At 41.4% G+C, this 19,485-nt stretch overlaps 1 protein-coding gene and 1 long non-coding RNA gene across 18 annotated transcripts in view; both read left to right on the forward strand.

The window, feature by feature from the left end:
* LOC128091440 (poly(rC)-binding protein 3-like) overlaps window positions 1-19,485 on the forward strand; it is a 479,014-nt gene that overhangs the window by 450,855 nt on the left and 8,674 nt on the right. For 8 of the 17 annotated variants that reach the window (XM_052704578.1, XM_052704579.1, XM_052704577.1 and 5 more), the window contains 5 exons: window positions 1,551-1,607; window positions 2,127-2,202; window positions 4,040-4,092; window positions 11,672-11,841; window positions 17,235-19,473. In XM_052704578.1, coding sequence (XP_052560538.1) covers window positions 1,551-1,607; window positions 2,127-2,202; window positions 4,040-4,092; window positions 11,672-11,841; window positions 17,235-17,583 — 705 coding nt within the window. In that variant the 3' untranslated portion in view covers window positions 17,584-19,473. Of the gene's footprint in view, window positions 1-1,550; window positions 1,608-2,126; window positions 2,203-4,039; window positions 4,093-11,671; window positions 11,842-13,070; window positions 14,777-17,234; window positions 19,474-19,485 lie in introns of those variants that run through there. The other 9 variants (XM_052704589.1, XM_052704588.1, XM_052704583.1 and 6 more) reach the window with 8 other exon arrangements.
* Window positions 7,090-11,007, forward strand: LOC128091447 (uncharacterized). Its single transcript, XR_008211413.1, has 2 exons — window positions 7,090-8,084; window positions 8,411-11,007. It is a non-coding gene; the product is annotated as an uncharacterized LOC128091447 (long non-coding RNA).

The raw sequence follows: 19,485 nt of genomic DNA on the forward strand, positions 1-19,485 counted from the left end.
AAGATATGCAGGCCAGGTGATTCATGCTCTTACCATAGTCAGTACATCCATTGGAAAGTTGTCTAAGCTTTGAAGGAAGCAGACTTGTGGCTCCTGTCCTTGCTAGGCATTACCATACAGATGCCTCAGTAGCCGCTACTGGGCTTGTACTTCTCATGCATCTGCCGTGGAAAGGGCAGAGTTAATAAACAGAGCTTTGAGTGTTACCTACTCCTGTTACTTCCATAGTTTTGTTTGTGTCTTCATGTGTGTATGTGAAATATGAGCAAGAAGAGCAATGAGGAAGAGGGTGCTTTTAGGTTTGTTAGCAAGTTTTATCGCAGTAGTTCATTGCTGGCTTGGAGACCACATCTTGGGAAGCACCCTTGTGAAAAAATGATGTCCCCTCAGCTGGATTTGAAGGAAACCCAAGATCTGGTTGATCTATTCTGGTCCACCAGAGAGAGCAAGAGACCAGAGTGTGTTTTTCAAACCCACTGTTTGCTCATTGGCCTAGGTCTCTGCCCAGTGCCATATCCATTGAATATCTGAAAGGCTGCTCATGTGCTTGGCTACACTCAAAGCCTTCCACTCAGCAGAGAAGTCTTAACATTTCCTTAAGGTTGTCCTCATTTGGTAAAACACTTAAACACACACTTTGCTCATAAGACCCACTGATGGCAGTTAGAGTCTGTTTTCGTAGATGGGGACCTTTTCATTTATAAACCATTTCTAAAGGCCATCCCATAGATGCATGTGAGTATGTATGCAAGTGAACATGCCGTTGAGCCCAGTAGTTCCTTCTGGTTGAAAACTGCTCATGTGCATAATATTTGCCAGATTTCAGCCTTGTTTTATAGCTAATTTCAAAATTAAATGAAATGTTTATTCTCCAGAAGGGAAATTTTGCTGCAGAAATGTGCATTAAGCAGTTGGAGCATAAAGGGTTTTAATATCTGAACATCATTAAATGAATTGTTTTATCATTTGCAGAGGATTCATTGCTTTCTAAGAGGCCTTTTGTCAAATTAGCATTTTGCAAACTAAGCTAATCAGCTCTGTTCCTGTTTATAATTCTCCCACTACAAATATTTATACATTATAATTTGTCCTTTTGCCTCCCTGCCCGTCTGAACATAAGCACATTAAAATTTTTCTGACATGCCTTTCCTTTCAGAAAAGCTCTACAGAATAAAATAGAAAATTATAATCTCTTCATAGCTGTGTCTGTGTAGGCCATTGCACAGAGTGAGCAGAGCCAGCAGGGGAGATGAGGGGCTGTGTCATGTGCCATGCAGGATCACATCTGCTGGCACTGTGTTGGTGGGCCAAGCAAGCCACCTCCTGCATCAGGGTTGCCAGAGCGTAGGCTGTAGCTCTTGGCATCACCCCATACATCCTGTGAACAACATTTTGCACCATGCCAAGCATTATCAAGCAGCACAAGAAAATTAAGCTTTACTTGGTGTAGAGGGCGACGTGGGTGGCATTCGCAGTGGGGCCAGCAGGAGGCTGCCCTGTGCTTGTCCCACCCAGCTGACCTCTGTCTTCCCTGTGCTTCTTGTTTCCAGGCGTTTACAATTCAGGGGCAGTATGCCATCCCTCATCCAGACGTGAGTCCAGCACATGTAAATTACTCCCTTTTTCTTCCTCACCTTTTCGTTTGTTCCGGGCAATATTTACTTTCTACTGCTAGCAATGGAGTTAACATGGACTAAGGACACATGTCCCTAATGACATACGTTATAGCCATACATTATAGTTCAGTTGCATCTCTTATCTTGTGTAATACTTACTAGAAAGTACAATGGCCCAGGAACAAATCACAGTTATCTCAGTCTTCTTTGCATGTGATAAATCTGAACTCTTTTAATATGTAATTCTACAGTAATTAGTTAATATTAACAGTAGCTGCTACATGTAATAACAGTAGAGAGTGTCATTTATAACCAATTTGGGGTTTTTGTTGTTTCGTTTTCTTTTGTTGTTTGTTTTTTTTTTCTCTACAGTAGATCAGAATGAATGATTAAACTTTTTTTTTTAATATAATTTTAATTAATCCAATTTTAGAACATGTAAGACGGTTTCTCTGCTCTGAAATAATTCCATTTGATTGGTTAGTTCTAATTTCCCATCCTGCCCTGCAGTTGACCAAGCTTCACCAGTTGGCTATGCAGCATCCCCCCTTTACTCCCCTTGGGCAGACCACCCCTGGTTTCCCTGGTACGTACCCATGACCTCCTGGGGATGTCCTTCTTCTTAACAGCTTTGTTTCCCGTGGTCATTACATCATTTTAATAACAAATGTGGTCAATGACCAACAATCCTTCTGTTTTGACACATTAATCTTTGTTGTTCCCTCCCTTTCCTCTATTACAGTTCCTTTCATCACTACTAAGATTTGCTTTGTTTGTTATGTTTATTTAATCAAACCCACTCCATTTGTGCCATTGGCTAAAAATCCTGAGTTATTTCAATCCTTATAAAGTTATTGTGGACCATGCAGTATCTACCAGTTGACACTGAGTGAAGCACTTGGACATATGTCCTGCCAAATATCCAGTTTGTTAGCATCTTTTGTAAACCAAAAAATACAAGAAAATAGCATGTAATGGCAGTATAGAAATTTAGATTAAAGAAATTACTGCATGCTAAAACTGGAGCTCATCATAGAGCCAGACTTCTTAAGACCATCACTAATCGTCACTGCTGGGACAAGTGCCTCATGTCCTACTAGAGCAAATGACTGCTTACAAACTGCAGTGGAAATTCAATTCACTTAAGAAATGTGAAATTCAGCCTGTGTTGATTAAAGTGCATGAGCTGATAACAAATTATTTACTCAAGAGAAAGAACTCATGTCAAGAGAGAAGTCGAGTCAATTAACCATACAATAAATTATTTTTTCTATACTTCATTAGATTGGAGCTTGGCATCAAAAATTTCACAGAATAAACTGGTACATGCTTTGTATGGCAAATAACATTTTATCACATACATCAAATTTTGTGAGCAACTTGACTGTGTTATAGTCAACATCAAATAACTATATACAGTTCTTAGTAGAATGTAAACTCAAGTAAACTGTAGATGAGTTGCTGTTTTCTAAATAGCTCCTTTTCCACAATTTCTAGTTGGAAATGAGTATTTTGGCATGTCTTCAGAGATGATAATGAACAAATCAAGACAACGCCCCAAGGAAATAAATTAAAAAATAAATGAAAAGGGGAGAGAAATGACATCCAAAAAATCATTTTTGTTTTTCTATGGTGTATCTGATAAAATATCTGCAAGTAACACTGAATGGCTTTTCCCAGCTTTCTGTGTTCCTCATTCTTGTCATTAACATGCTGCTCCTTAATCTTTTCCTGGTTGTATTCATGAGATATATGTTCCTATAATGTTACCGTGTGTTAGAGCAGTAATTCCATTTCTCCTTTTTCCTTTTGTCCACCCAATTTAAAAACAAATGTATGCAACTTACATTATTTGGTACTTTTCCCTTCCAAAATGACCCTTCCCAACATTCTTCAGCAACTAATCCCTCATTAATTTCCAAATTCTTTTAGGTTAATTTCCTCATCGTTATTTTATTATTATTATTATTTTTAATTTTCATGACTATGTATTTGGTTCAACTACTTTTTCTGTTTGAGTTCCACTCTAATTTTCTGTATTCTACAACACTGGGTAGAGAGGTCAAATTTCAGTCATCCGTTAATTTCTGAATCAATGTATTTATGATGAGCTTCAGAAATGATTTGTAGGTGAAACCCTCCATTTTCTAAAGGATTTGTATGACTCTGTGGAATCATGTGACATTTGTTGTTTTGGTGGGTTAAAGGTTAATTAAAATAAGACTCTTTAAAAGCGAGTCCAACCCTCTTGAGTTTTGCATCTTCTTTCATTTCTGTTTCGCTAGCACTTCTCTACTTTTCTTTGCTCTTCTGGTTTTTTTTGTTGGTATGTTTCCTCCTCTATAGTATCACTTGTTGGCTTGTTGTGTCTTACCCTTTTTGCAAGCGACTGGCATAACATTTTCTGTCTGTTCCCCACATAGGACTGGATGCCACTTCTCCAACCAGTTCCCATGAACTTACTATTCCCAATGATGTAAGTGGATCCATAGTCAGTACTGCTTTCTCTTCTTGGTCTCCTCTGCCACCGGGGGGAATTCTGTCATCGTGGGTGATTTGCAAACACTAGTCCTCAGAAACAACCTTGGCTTTGGTTTTGAAGGGAGGGAGGTGCCATGGGTTACTGACATGCCGACAGCAGTAGTGAAAGTGGCCCTCCCATCTCATGTCACACCTTCAGTGCTGCTGGCTTAGTTCCATAGTGGCATCCACACCATGGTGTTTCACCCATTTCCTCAAAGCCTGGCTGTCAGCTGCTTTTAGTGAAAAGCAGACATGGTCTGAGACACATATCATGTCATGCGTGACCCTAGCAGAGGGGCTGGAGAGTGTCGGAAATTGCTCAGACCCCATCTGCTGTGAGTTGGCTGGAGACCACCATACCGCAGTGGTGGAATGGAGCTGGTCTGCACCAGAGACTTTGCTTACCCCAGGCAGAGTATTTCCCCTGCAAAAAGTTATGTAAAGGTGCAAACCAAACGTTGGTTAGATAGAGGTACAGTACAAGCATTTAGCCGAGAACAGGGGCTCCAGAACTCTGCACTGGCTGTGACAGACAGATCTGGTCTCCTGGGCAGTACAGAGCTAATCCTCAAGCAGCTGCTCTAACTGCTCAGCTGATACTCTGTGCATCATGCAAATATGCCTTCAAGTTTTATTCTCTTTCATATGCAAAGGGATTTTTTTGAGTTTGCATTACAAATGAGTCACCTGAAAAATGGACAGTTTCCCCTCCACTGAAAAAAGCTTTCAAGTATGAGTGGGAACATAAATAGCAATTATATTTTTCAAGAGACACTTAGAATATTCTATAAGCCCTATTAAACTCGGTGGCAATGACTTACAGTAAGAAAAAAAAGATATAGAACAACAAAGAAGAAGCAAAGGTAAATCTTTATTTTATGAGCACAGTGATTTTGTAAGCTTTATGTGACTTAAAGGCTGTCCTGCTGATCTGTCAGTAGTTTATAACCCAATTTACTGTAAGTTGAGGATTTTATGAGAGCATGGTACTTATCCTTACAAAGCAAGTTTTTGTAATCTGACTTTCAGGCAATTTTTGTTCTTGCCCCTGATGATGTAAAGCCGAGGTTATTCTTCTGACTTCACTTCTTCAGGGTTCCTGTCAGACAGAGAGGGAGACAGCTGGCCTCATGTGCTGTAGTGCACTAGAAGAGGAAAAAAAATGATCTGTTTCTGATGAGGAGCTATGAAATGCCGTGGCTCAGCACTGTTCTCTCAGAAGCAAATACACATCCATGTGTTGTTTCTAATAGGAAATTTGTTGAGCTTCACAGCGTGTGCCTTGTTGTTGCTAAAGGAGGAAAACCAGGGCCAAGGTGGGGTTGTGCTTATAAACAGCCTGCAGACAGTGAAAGGATGTTATTGCATTGGTTCAGATGGGAGAGGCAGCAGCAGTTGTGCAGGAAACCATGCACTGGTAATTTGACTTCACTTGCCCAGTCAACATCTCTTAGTCCTGTTTTGGTCAGAAACCTCTCTCATTTTATGCATGCAGGCCTGCAGAAGTCCAGCACAGGTGAGAACAGTATGTGGCTTGCAAATATCCACTTGTTCTACAGTTGCCACTGCACCTACATATGTGTTACACCTATTTTTTAAAAACAAGATAATGATAAATACAAAAAACCAAAGCACCAGTATGAATCTGGTGGAAGAAAATCAAGTGTGAAGAGAATGCGGAGCTCAGACTTGAGGTGTGTTCTGCACAAGCCTCTGTGTGAGGTAGTGTAATAGTGGTTGTCCTTTAGGGAGCAGGAGGGATGACATCACTGCTGGGCACAGATATCGGATTTCAGAGCATTGTGTAATCCAATCCCCAAAATGGCCATTGAAAGTAAATGAATAAACCAATAATAATAATGTAAAATCCACCTCATTAGAAATTATGTGTAATTCCCTTATATATGTGGGAGACAGGCAGAAGCAAGTAGCAGGAAAGCTTCACTCTTGGAAAACACAAAGTAAATCTGGTCAATATTCCATATAAACAGACATGCAAATCCACCCAAGCTGGATAAAGCATCCAGAAGAGCTGTTCCTATCACCAGTGGAGTCAGAAGTCCTTCCTTCCAGTAGTCTGAGAGGGGCCAAGCATGCAAAGTGCTCTTGGAGAAGTCTCCAGGGAAACCTAGCCCCCAGAGAGCCCCCATGGTGCCTCCTCTTCCTCCTCCTCTGATAGTCTCTAGAACACCGAGTTCTCATCTTCGCAGATCTCAATTCAGCTCCTGGAGTAGGATTGGTGGCAGCTGTAAAGAGGACACAAGGGCAGCATCTGAGCATGCTGTGATGTGTAGCCCCAAATCGGGTAATGCCTCTTCCAGAAGAGTCCTGAGGACTTTGGATATTCACTTAAATCCATCCCTGACTCAGAAGTTTTCAGAAGGATTTGAAAGTTGAGGGAAGACTTAATAATATGTACAAGATACTCTGAAGAAGATGCAGTGGTACTATGAGTAAAAGCCTTTCCATCAAAGCTGAGGGACCTGACAGATGCCAAGCAGTAGAAGCTGCTTCCTCTTAACCAGTGCTAGACTGATAATAAGAAAGAAAAGATACCAGAATTAAACAAGTACGTGGAAGCTCAACACTTCTTCTGTGACAGACCTACAACACTGGGCTTTGGTTTAAAAAACAAAAACAAAAAAACCAAGAACTTGAAGTCTGAGTTCTCCCTGTGCAGTGTGGCAGCGTGATGAATATGGAGGAGCAAACCAGTAGGAAAAACCCAGCAGTAAGCTGGGTTGTTAGGCCCCATCAGTGAGCTTAGCATTTTGGCGGGGGAAGACGTATGCTTAGCGTATTTACTTAGCATGGGAAAATAATATGGAAGAGAGAGGCCTACATCTCTGCTGACATGGCAAGTCAGGGGAAACTCCACCAGCACCAAGAGGCCGGGGAGGGGGAACCAGAGCAGACCTTCCTCCAGTCCCTTCTTTTAAGAGCCCAGACTCTGGATTTGATTCTGTTGCTGCTGGTACCAGCAGAATTTTACTAAAAGACAGAACAAAACCAAAAAAAGGCAAATAGTAGCATCTATGTTTTAGGATTTGGTTTTTTGTTTATTTGGTTTTTTTGATGGGTATGAGAAGAAATGAGGTACGCTGAGGTAGGTGAAGGTGGATGAGACATGGTAGTGGAGCAGTAGGAAAGGGAACCTTCCTTCACTGATGTTTACAGTACAAGAAGGTGAGAACATCAACAGATATTTTGATTTTTAAGGGCAAATGATGATACTGACGGACAACAAATGCTGCAAAGCAGAAACAGATTCACTGGGAACTTGTCAGGCACATGGACTATTGAGCATGAAGTCAGAGATGCCATCTGCTGTTCAGGTGATGCATAAGCCATATGCAGAATGAGAATTTAGGATATTGATGAAAGCTTTGCTTTATTCCTCGTGCTAGGTTTAGGCTTCTTCTGCAAACACGTGCAGGCTGCAGGGCTGGGTGCCTTTCTGATCTTAGCCATTCTGCTTCATCCTTGAGGGAGTTAAAATCTGCACACCTGCACACATATGCACACATATTCTGCAAGCACTCTGACCTGCTGTACATGTTCCTGCTCAGTGCAGGGGAGTTGGACTAAGTGGCCCTTCAAGGTCCCTTCCAACTCTTAACAGTTCTGTGATCTGATGGTTGTATGTACATAAAAGTTTTGTGTATATATATGCTTGTGTATGTTTCTAAGATGAGTGTGCATACTATGTACCTTAAGCATTGTATGGGAACTGCTGAATCACGGCCTGAACCTTTTATTGATCACCTGAGGCGAGCAATGAATCAGCCATGGGAGCACAGGTGAAGGCAATTCAGCTGTGTTGCTGGAAGGGGTGGAGCCTGGCTCCCTCTCTCCTAGACCTATTTAAGAGCTGACTACCAGTGGAGAAGGATCTCTTTCTGGAGATCTGCTCCTTTGGAGTTTTATAGTGAGCCCAGGACACAGGTAAGCATTTTATCTATTCTGTTCTGTATAATAGCCTGCTTAGCCAAACTCTCTGGTATATTTCATAATAATAACAAGTAATTTCATAATAATAACAAGTATATTCATTGATTATACAAGCATATGCATAAATTTATAATATAGTACACAGTAAGCTTTGTATAGCCCATAGGAAGCTCAGTTGCTCTCTCTAATGGGCCAGCTTTATCACTATTACTTGCTATGTTGAGCAAGCAGGTGAGCATCAAAAATAATGTAGTGCTGAAAGTTCTGAAGGACTTAACATGTTTAGCAACCTTCATGTTCTTCAACTTTTGTCTGCTAAGCTTGAAGGAACAGTGAATCCACATCTGTGAAATGCAGTATTACGTGCAAAGCACAGGACAGGCAGCTTTTGTGGTGGGGGACATTTTGAGAACTGAGTAACACAGACCCTGCTGTACTGCAATAAAAGGGCAGCTGAAGGAAGGAGAAAGGTCAGTCTTGGAAAGGAAGATACACATTTGGATGTGATTTGATGTGGCTTGTCCTCCAGACAGGACAGTGTACGTGCTACTATGTAGAGCAGAATCAAAGAATTGCAGCATCAGTTGAGTTGGAAGGGACCCTTAAAAGTCAACTAGTACAACTCCCCTGCAATGAACAGGGATGTCTACAGCAGATCAGGGTGGAATATCCACTGCCTGGTAGGTCAAAGCTTCTTCCAGAAGCCATCAGCTCTTGGAATATTTCAGATGCTGCACAAATGTGAGCAAGTAAAACAAGGATGCCAGAAGCATTAGTGTGGCAAGGGGAGGAATGTATTCTGTGTGCTACCTGCAGTCAGGTCACGACTTGTAGAGCATGTTCAAGCAGCTCACTATCACAGAATCAAAGGATGATTTGGAGGAGCTTTAGACTGGACTTACAATGTCACCCTCTTTTTCTTCCTAAGTATAGTTTTAAAGCAGTCTTTAGCAAAGCCTTTAGCAGGCTCCCAGAATTGGCCCAGCACAACAAACACAGACTTGTTGGTGTCTGTATTACAGACAGCTGCCATAATCAGTGTATGAATTAACAGTGCTCCTTCAGACAGCTGCATCATTGTTATCCTGGGGCCGTCTGGACTGAACCTTCCATATCTAACCCGAAGTCATCTACAAGCCTACAGATTCATTCTCCTGACACAACTGTGTTAGAAGTGCTGCCCAAGGACCTGTTGCACACGCAGGTGACAGCCCCTGTGTGACCCAGTGGTGCCTTACCAGAGCTGATGACTGCAGTGTGCTCACCACACACCTGAAGAGCCAGCAGTCCTACACATTCCTTTGTCCTGAACACTACAGGCAATGACAACACCACATGACAACTGGACTTCTTGAAATCCTTCTAAATACATTTTTTTATACCTTTATATATTTTTACGTGTTCTTAAGACCACACAAGTTCTTCGTAGTAAGTAAATTCATCATATTTCTACCCTTCCTCTTCAGACATTTGTGCAGTCTACTTCTTTTGTTCATAGTTAAGACATCATTATAATAGGGACAAGAAGCCTACCCTGCCCTTCATGTCATTTGACAAGTGTCAGAGGAATCTGAAGATGTTATGATTTGCCTTGCTGGTGCTTAACAGAACCTAAATGTTAATAGGAAGAGCGTTGGATGCAGCAGACAGGTTCTTGAACAGCACTTCAAGCTCATCATCTCAAAGCCGAGTAAAGATAATTCAAAGTTTTTTTTCCTGTCTCCATGCTCCATTCTGCTCCCATAACAGCAAACACTTCTAACCAAATTTGAGTAAATAATAGCTGGGATATGACATATAAATGATTCACAGGAACAGAATTACAGAAATCACCAGGTTTTAACAGATATGAGTGGATCGGGTGCTGTCAGTGTTCCTGTCCAATGGTTCCCTGCCAAAACTTTCTCTGCACTGCTCATACTGATGGCCTACAATGATAACCAAAAGCCCCACCAGCTGGTGTTTGCACTGCTCTTTGGGTGCTCATCTCTGCTGCTTCACCTTAACTACCCATGGACTGTGGAGACCAGTAAGAGGAAAGCATAGAAAACAGAAGGGTCCTCAGTAGAGGGATGTGCTCATAAGCAGTGTTTTCCTCCAAGATGACTTGGCTGTTGTCTGCTTATGTTAATGGTGGAGCGGACGCAAGGCTCTGTATGGGCACCTGGCAGTAACATGCTGACACAGGTCCTTGGGATGAGAATAGAGTTAAATGAGGCCCTTCAGCTTCAACAGGGTGGAAAATCCTGTGTGTGTGTGTGTGTGTGTGTGTGTGTGTGCGCGCGCTCCTAAAGCCTGTTTTTCCCCTCTCACACATGCTCTTGTTCTCTGTGTCTGTTTTGGCTGCCTTGCTAGCCGCTTTGTCATTGTGTCACTAGGTGTGAAGCAAAGATTAAGGGTTTTTTTTGTTGTTCTTTTGCTGAAGTGTCTGGACAATGTGAATCTGCTTCTGCCAAGATACTGCAAGTACTGCAGTGACAGAAAGGATAACCCATCAGAAAGAGTGGGAAGGAAAGGCGATCAGCACTACTGGCACTTCTTTCTGCCAAATGGGCAGCAGCAGCGTCAGCAGTCCCACAGAGCCAAGTTTGCATTTTCTGCATGTCCTGGGCACTGCAGTGTTGTTAGTCTCCATGCTGCTTTAGCAGAAAACCTGCTCCTTGTCTCTAAGGAAGCCAAAGCATCTCAGCTTCAGTGGCTGGTTCAGTGCCCACATACTCCTTGGGGCTCCTGTGCTCAGTCTTACAAATCACATCCCCTATCCCTGATTGTACTGCACTGCTCATTTGTAGCATTCAGTACTTCTGCAAATTGCATCTCAAGTCCAAAAGCTTGTGACTCCGCCAACCTTCAACAGAGCTATCAGTTGAAGATAATGCCAATGTAATTTTATCCCCCTCCAAAAAAAAAGAAAAGAGGGATCTGAGGAAATACAGACTCAGTTTTATTTATGGAGTGTGAGTTCTGTTAAGGTTCTGTGAAGAAATACAGCTAAAAATTACACACGTGTGTATGTGTGTATATATATATATATGTTTGTGTGTGTGTGTGTGTGTGTGTTTATATTTGTACACGCACACTGCTACCAGGCTTTTTCTATGCCTGCTGCTACCTGCAGGTGCTCAGCTGTAAATCCCACTGACTTTAATAGTGCAGGACAGGCCCATGCATTCCCATGAGCTTTAGGACTGGAAGCATGACTGGAGCTGTGCAGGACTGGGTGGGAGCACAGCAAGGTCTGTCCAGCCCACAGCTCTGCTGGGCTGGCTGCTCTCAGGCTGGGCTGTGCCTTGTATTCATTAGCACTGCAACACGCGGTCATTTTATGCTGCAGAAGACAGCTAAATGGTCTGATGCTCTCTTGATACTTACCCATGTAGCAGCAAAAATTTGATTTAGAGACATGGGAACGTTGGACTGGTAGACCATGCTAGGGACTTGTTCCAAACAGCACAGTGGAAGTCTTTGTGTTTCATACTGAGAGTCTTTCATAAACTATATTTTTAGCAGTACTACAAATTGCAGTGAAGCGGTTTTTGCCTCTGTCCGTGGCACTAATCTCAGTCTTTGTCCTACTCCAGCTAATAGGCTGCATTATTGGCAGACAAGGCAGTAAGATAAATGAAATCAGGCAGATGTCAGGAGCGCAGATCAAGATTGCTAATGCCACAGAAGGCTCTGCAGAACGACAAGTTACAATCACAGGATCCCCTGCAAACATCAGCTTAGCACAGTACCTCATAAATGCAAGGTAAGTTGACTTTGTAAGTGATGATGCTTCCTCAGGATTGCTCTGACTGCTCTCCTGCAAATCTCTGTCCTGAGTAGATCCAGAAAGTTGCTTTGTACTGTCCATTCTGAATAGTACTATTCGATTCCCAAAGAGTTGTGAAGCCTGTATTATTAGAAGTTGTGTTTACTGTTGGTTTACGTGGAAAGCAGCTTAAGATGGTGCAAGTCCAGGTACATTTTGAATGACAAAAGATTAAAAAAAAAAAATCTGAATATTCGCAATTGCATCCACCTTAAAATATAGGTGGATTAAAAATGGCAATTATAACTTCTTCAGAAGGAAATACTTTTCACAGACGTTTTACTGTCCTAAACGGCAAATATAATGAAACAGATTGCAAACCAGATTTAATTTACTAGCTGGAAATTGCCACTCAGAGTTGATATTAAACTGACATGTGGTTGCTAAGAAGGCACAGGATTTATTTTTTCAGAGACAGCACCACAAATTTGTAAAAAGCTTTCCCTAATGAGACAGAATGAGACTATCTGCTTTGCCACTTCTCAGCACCAGGATTAATGACAGCACTGCTGTTTAGCTAAGCCACTGAGACAGCTTAAGTCTCTGTCAAGTTTGATATGATTATTTAGAAATATATTAACATTGATACCGCTTTTATTTGCTATTACACTGAGAAGAAAGTGAAGTGGATATGGTGCTGTCTCACAGAGCTAATTGTAAATTGTGGTTCAAGGCAACAAATGTAAGGAGTAGCTATATGTATTTTATTGCTTTGGGGTTTGGATTTGATTTTGTGTTGTTTGTTTTATTTTCTAAAAATACTTCGTTACAAATTGAGTGCTGTGTTTAATGATGTTTGCTGTTAAGATAGAAGAAAAGTATGTCATTTATATACAGAGCTGTGGTCGTGGTAGGGCTCCTCTATGGTCCAACCTCCTCTACACCTCAGTTCTGCACTGCAACTGCAGGCACTGTAATGAAGGAACAGAATGTTTGTGCAGCTCTGTATTACAGCAAACAAAACTATTACTTTTCATAGTTCAATTTGGAAAGTTTCCTAGAGAAAGACGTATTTAGGAGTGGCATCATGAAGCCTAAGATAAGGTGTTTCCAAGCGCCTAAATCAACCTACAGTTCTTTTGATTGATATTCTTTATAGCAAATATAAGTCACTTCCGTAAGCCCTGTAATCAAATAAAAATGTGTTCCCTCCTTTAACCCTTAAGGATATGTTCTTCTCTTGGTGTTCAGGGATTCCCCACACATCGAGACGAGAATAGACCCCTTCATTTTTAGTTGCACAAACACCATATGGCATGCACCTGGATCTCAGAAGATAACAATTTAAGATCTTCAAGACAGCTAAAGCATGCAAATAAAATAATGCACTTATTTATGGAGTTGCAGTGAGCTGCTCACCAGAGACAGAAACTCTAGTGAACAAACCTCTCTTTGACTCACTTTAGAAAAGCCTGTGAACTCTCACAATTCCGTTTAATTACTGCTTAACAAATCTTTTGATGGAATGAGAAATGTGTGGGGTCTTTTAAGATACTTTTGCAAAGAAGAAAACTTCTCAGCAGTCATACACATGGATGCTCTATCTATACCCTGTGAAACCAGAAAGTATTTTCTTCCTGCTGGCTTTCTAGAAAGTCATTTGTTACCATCATCTACAATAAACCATCATATATTATTATGTACCATATGTTGAAACTGTGTTTAGATGAAGCAACTTCATTTGTAAATGAAGACTCTTAAAGTAATGTATAATAAATTAAGTTCTAAGGTGACATAGGACATTAAGGTGGCTTTTTCATTTAAAAAGTTACACTGCTCCAGATTTCTCTTCTCCCAAGAGAAATGTCTGCCCAGTGAGGTGCCACCGCAGCCACAGCACTGGCCAGCAGTACAGTTAACAAGACATAGTTTGAGATGTGAAGAAAAAAAAAAAAAAAAATATATATATATATATATATATAATATATACAATAATAAATAAAAGCCATATAAACATTCAGGGTAAGATGGACTTTTCTTTCTACTCTTCCCCCCAAGATCCAACATTCTCATAGATTTGGTTTCCAGGGACAGTATTTCTGCATAGATAATGTCTCACAGCAGCATGGGATGTGAAAAACCTATCCAATGTATTCCTCTAACTGTGTGTATCTCTAGCCAAAGTTGCCATCTATATAGCAATTTATCAGGTTGTTTTAGACATATTATTGCAATCTGGTGTTGAATGTGTACATAAGATTAAGTACTCTAAATTACAGATATATAAGTACATTGATACAGTATCAAGACAGAGATTTAATTCTTTAAGTACTGTTTTTGTTCTTTGTTGACTATCCAAGGGTTGAACTCTGTATTAGCAGAATTTGTCCCAGCTTGTTTGCAGTAGAAATGTCTTTTTTTCTTGTAAAATCTTCTGTCTCTTAACTGGTAACCGTTGTAGTAACTGGATTTTCATTATCCAATTACATCTTCTAGCTTTTATTAAGAATGAACCACAGCTTAGGTTTCCTATGTAATATTTGACTTTGGGGTGTAAGTGACCTGTAGCCAGCAGCACTTTCTTCTTGTTGAAGAGCAGTTTCCTGAAGATGTTTTTCACTTCCGTTTTGATGAAAGAGTCATTCACAGAACAGAACCAACAAAGGCAATCTCGAGCTTTATTCCTTCTGTACGCTAGTCGGGCAATGCAAGACGTGGCCTTCAATGTATGTGTTTGTAAGTGTAGCTCTTCAAAGTGGAAAATTGGCATAATGAAATTCTGTATTGAGTCTGCTCATCAGCTTCCTTATTCAATTCTGTTGTATGTATAACCGATTTGGGAAACTTCAGCTGTCATAAGACAGCTGAAAGCCAACCTGATGTACTTTCACCTCGCTCGTTACCACCAGAAATAAAGGTGAAGTAATGCCAATTAGTGCTTCTGTTGTACCTGTGCAAGTACACCAGGCAGGGAGTCTGGGTGTCTCAACACCACTGCTAAGCCTGTGAGATCTGTTCTCTGTGTTGGTGCAGGGCAGTGAGCTCAGCCTCAAATTCTATCCACGCAGCAGTAGAAATTCTTTATTTTTAAATACAAGGCAGGCAAATCCAGAAACAGTGAGTACGGCGTTTTCTTTCTATATGCCTCCCTCCCAAAATCACATGATTTTAGAATTGTTAAAAAAACCTAAACTGCATAAACAACTAAGGCATTGCCATGTAACTCCTACATGGAGTTGGATTGGATTCACTGTTTCAGTGCTAAAAATAATCATTCTTGACATAAATCCCACTGTGCAAGTAGATTGCAAGCAGCAGTTCTGGCAGTGCAAGGATGCTGTTCTCCCTGCAAAGAGTGATTCTATTGTTAAGTTTAGGAGAAAAGGTGCTCATCCACGAGGCAGATAAACATCACAGAACAGAGGGCAAGAAAACCTAAGTTTTACATTCCACAAGCAGGTCTACATTTCACACATTACCTTCCTCCATCCCAACCCATCAGATAAAACATTTTTCAACTTCCCAGCAAAAGTATCTGATGAACTAGTATCACAAGAGCCCTTTTCTTTTGAGGGAGGAGTGTAGTACTCAAACATTTCCCTCTCCTCCTTTCTCCAGCTCAGATCAGAATTAGGTATCCTTTAACCTCACCTTTAGCAGCAGTGCTTTGGGAAGCAACATCACTGCCCATTTAGTGATCATTTATTGCTTTTGTGCTTACCATCACACTACAAGGGGTCATGCCTTCTGGTTGTTACTTTCTCTGGCCATGAGAAGACTGGGGCTGTTCCTCACAGCTGCACATAAATCTCAAATGAGAAAATGCAAGGTTATCCCATGCCTTGCATAGAGCAACCATTCCTCTCTGCTGCTTGGGTGAGGAGCTGGGCTACTGTTACTGACTGACCCCCTTAGCTGGGAAGTTTCCCCTAGACCCGATGAGACTTGATAATAAGTGGCAGGTACCCTGCCAGGCAGCCCTCTCTGTGGTGGCTCACTCTGCTGCCACATATATAATGGGAGCCTGTAATGATTTGCTAACCCGTAGTCCCATTTATGTTAGGCAGTAACACCTCCCAGGTGATTACATGCAAAACACATACCAAAATTAGCATTTCCAGATTGTTTACTGATCCCAAAGCACAGTGCATAAGCTGTTAACAGACACATATCAAAGTAAAGATTTAACTAGGTAAACATTTTGTCATGCAAAAGAAACAAATGAAAAAAACCCACAAAAACCAATGTGCTCTTGGAATTACTATATTTCAATGTGTAAAAAAAGCAGAGAAAAGCCTAAGCATACAGGCCTTCTGGCCTTCCAGTGAGTGGACTTAATTATGGTGAAATGAATGTTGTTTTATACCTACATGCTCCAAAGAGCCGTTCACTTTGTTGGAGTAAGAGGTTGGGTCACTCTGAATTGCCTTGTGCTCTCTGGGTCTGTGTGATGTTTATGTTATGTTGTATCAATGTAGTACTTTGTCTGTCAGCTGTTGGGTGATGTTAACTGTAATCGTTGTGATGAGCTCAGAATGGATACCACTGCTGTGGAAGCCGGGGTGTTGTTCCAGTCTTCCTTTTTTTTTTTTCCTAATTTCCTTATAATTAGATTGCATAAATATTTTGTTGTGATTTGGAGAAAAAAAAAAAAAAAAAAAAGTCCAGGGGAAGTACAATCCTAAGTGAACATACTGTCTGATCAGGTTTGTTTTATATGAAAAATGCACACTGACCTCACAGGGAACTAAATGAGACTAACTTTGTGAAACAAGAACTTGACACCTTACATGGGAAGAGCAAACCATTGCTTAACAGCTTCTCATCCTAGCAAAATGACCAAGGGTACTATTTCTGTCACAAAATTGACCAATTGAAAAAATTACCAAAACCCCCCGTGTCCCATTCTCAAAACTACTGTAAGATTCTGGAAAGCAAAATTCACTACATCAGTGCTGGGGAGTAAACTTCATAATTCTTTTAAGTTTACTTTTAAGTTCTGTTTTTTCCATCTTTTTGCCATTACCTGCATTCCTTAGATTTCTTTTCTCACGTGTAAAATAAACTAGCCAAACCCTCAACCCTTTTTTTCTTTCTGAAAGAACTTACTTTAGAGTCTCAGTAACGTTTTCACCATCGAGTCATGAAAAACCCTTTTGTTATTTCTCTTCTTTAACACATAACATGTTCCTCCTTTGACCCTCATTTTCCCTTTTTTCTCTCTTTTCCCTCTCCCTCCCACACCTCCGACCCCTCGCCCACCTATCTAACCCCCGCCCCTTCGTGGTTGCTCTCCCCCGTCCGTCCATCTGTCCATCCCTCTCTCCCTCCCCACCGCCCTGGCTGGACCCTCCCAACCTGTTTGTTCCTCTTCCTCTCTTCGTTTGCAGCTTAGAGATGGCTAAAGTCAGCACCCAGACCGCTTCCGTCACGACCCCTGTTGACCTCAACATGAACCTCTCTCAGTCTGCCACCCCTACCTCCACCCCCACCTCCATGGCCGTGCTGGCGGCCGCCTCCGCCGTTACCGTCAGTACCCCCCCTCCCCTACCAACTCTGCCAACCACCCACTATGCCGTTCCTGTCTCCAGTCTGCTTGGCATGAAAACTGTCCCACTCCTGGCACTAAATGCCGCGGCTGCCGCGGGGGCCACGGGGAATTTGTCCGCTTACACTGCCAAAATTCCTTCGACGAGCGGGGTTAAGAAATCTGACCGCCAGAAGTTTGCTCCATATTGAAGGGATGAGACACAATGCAAGCTCTGCCAGCTCTACCAAGAGTCTGTGGTAGATCCTAGTAATCAAGGAAACAATATGGCATCTTTTTCTTTTCTGTTCAGTTGCTAGTGTTAATGTTGCCACCTCCAACCGTCTTCCACTTGCCATAACGACTAACACCCAGGCGCCCGGCAGCAACTAGTTCCAACAGCTGCGCAGGGCCCTGCAGGCCCCGTCATTCCCCCGCCCGCAGGGGCAGCAAGCCACGCTTCTGGGGCTGAAACAGACCTGTGAACAATTGGAAGACAATGAGGAAAAAAATATAGTAGCGCCTTAAGCTTTTCTTAGAAATTTTCTCTGGTTCAGGGAACCGTAATTTGGAGAAATAAACGCAGGAAGGGAGAACAGACCTTTTTTTTTTTTTCTCTTTGACATGTGACTCTTCCAAATTACCAGTAATTGCTCCTGTAGCTGCTTGAGAGCAGGTACACACCAGCCCTCTGCCACCTCCCTACCTACAGGTCCGAAGTGCAGTCCCATGCCACGCACCATCCAGCCCCAGCATACATGCTGCAGAACTTGCTGAAACCAGCAGAATAAATCCCGTGACCTCAAGGGGTGCAGACTTTGTTCAACCAAAGTTTCGTTCAGTTTTCCCGTAGGTTTCTGTAAAACATTAATTCCTAATAAGGTCTTCAAATTGCACTGTAGTTATCATAGAATGGTTTGGGTTGGAAGGGACCTGTAGCTCATGCAGTCCCAACCCCCTGCTATAGGCAGGGACACCTCCGTCTAGACCAGGTTACTCAAAGCCCCATCCAGTCTGGCCTTGAATGCTTCCAGGGAGGAGACATCCACAAGCTCACTGGGCAACCTGTTATTACAGTGTCTCACCACACTCACAGTACAGAATTTCTCTCAAATATCTAATTTAAATCTACCCTCTGCCAGTTTAAAGCCATTTCCCCTCATCCTGTAGCTGTGCATCTAGTGCACATCAAATGACATTCAAAGATTGCTGCCTAGATAGATAGCATCCCTTCCCAAGAATTACATCCAGATTATTTAAGTCAGAAGCCCAATTGCAGCCAAGTTGAAGAGAGCTGGGTGATGTAATGGCTGGTTGCTAGCTGTTGGAACTAGTTTTTAACTGCATTTTCTGTTTGTCCATCCACCTTCTTTTTAATTTCTGCTGCATAACTCAGTAATGCAATATTGTTTTCCTCACCACTTCCAAACCCAGAATCCCATTAGCCCGCCACATTCATCCACTTTGCACTCCTTGGACACAAAGCTTTAACAATTGAACTGTATTCAGTGCATTTTAATATAAACTAAAAACACAGTGCAAATGCAATACTTTTTAAAACATGGTATTTCAAAGTGTGTTATTATTATTGTATAGGGCTAAGTACTATTTCAGCATTTTGTGTCATTTCTGTATTTTGTGGGCTTTTCTTCACCTTTAGGAACTTTGCACTAAGTTGTGTCACTGTAACTGTTTGTAGAATTGCCACTGTTACAGGTTGCACTTATCCAGATGGGGTTTTTGGTTGTTTGAGTTGTGTTGGGTTTTTGGTGGTTTTTTTTTGGTTGGATTTTTTTTTTTTTTTTTTAAATATAATTGAAAATAATGTCAAGGTACCTCAGCTATTTCACAGCTCTAGAAAAACGCTGTAAAACTGTTCCGAACTGTTGTAACTGTTCCAATAACTGACATTTGAAAAAAAAAACAAAAACAAAACCAACACAACCTGTGTGAGAAAACCTGCCTGCATTGAAATGCTGTTCTATGCTGGTTGTACTCAAGTGTTATTTTTTTAATAGTGAGAAGATTTTTTTTTCTTTTTCTTTTTCTTTTTCTTTTTTTTCCTCTTTTTTTTCATTTTTTTTTCTTTTCCTCATTTTTGTTCCTACATTTTA

Source organism: Tympanuchus pallidicinctus, unplaced genomic scaffold (assembly GCF_026119805.1).
Source record: "Tympanuchus pallidicinctus isolate F22 unplaced genomic scaffold, pur_lepc_1.0 scaffold5, whole genome shotgun sequence".
Taxonomy (NCBI): Eukaryota; Metazoa; Chordata; class Aves; order Galliformes; family Phasianidae; genus Tympanuchus; species Tympanuchus pallidicinctus.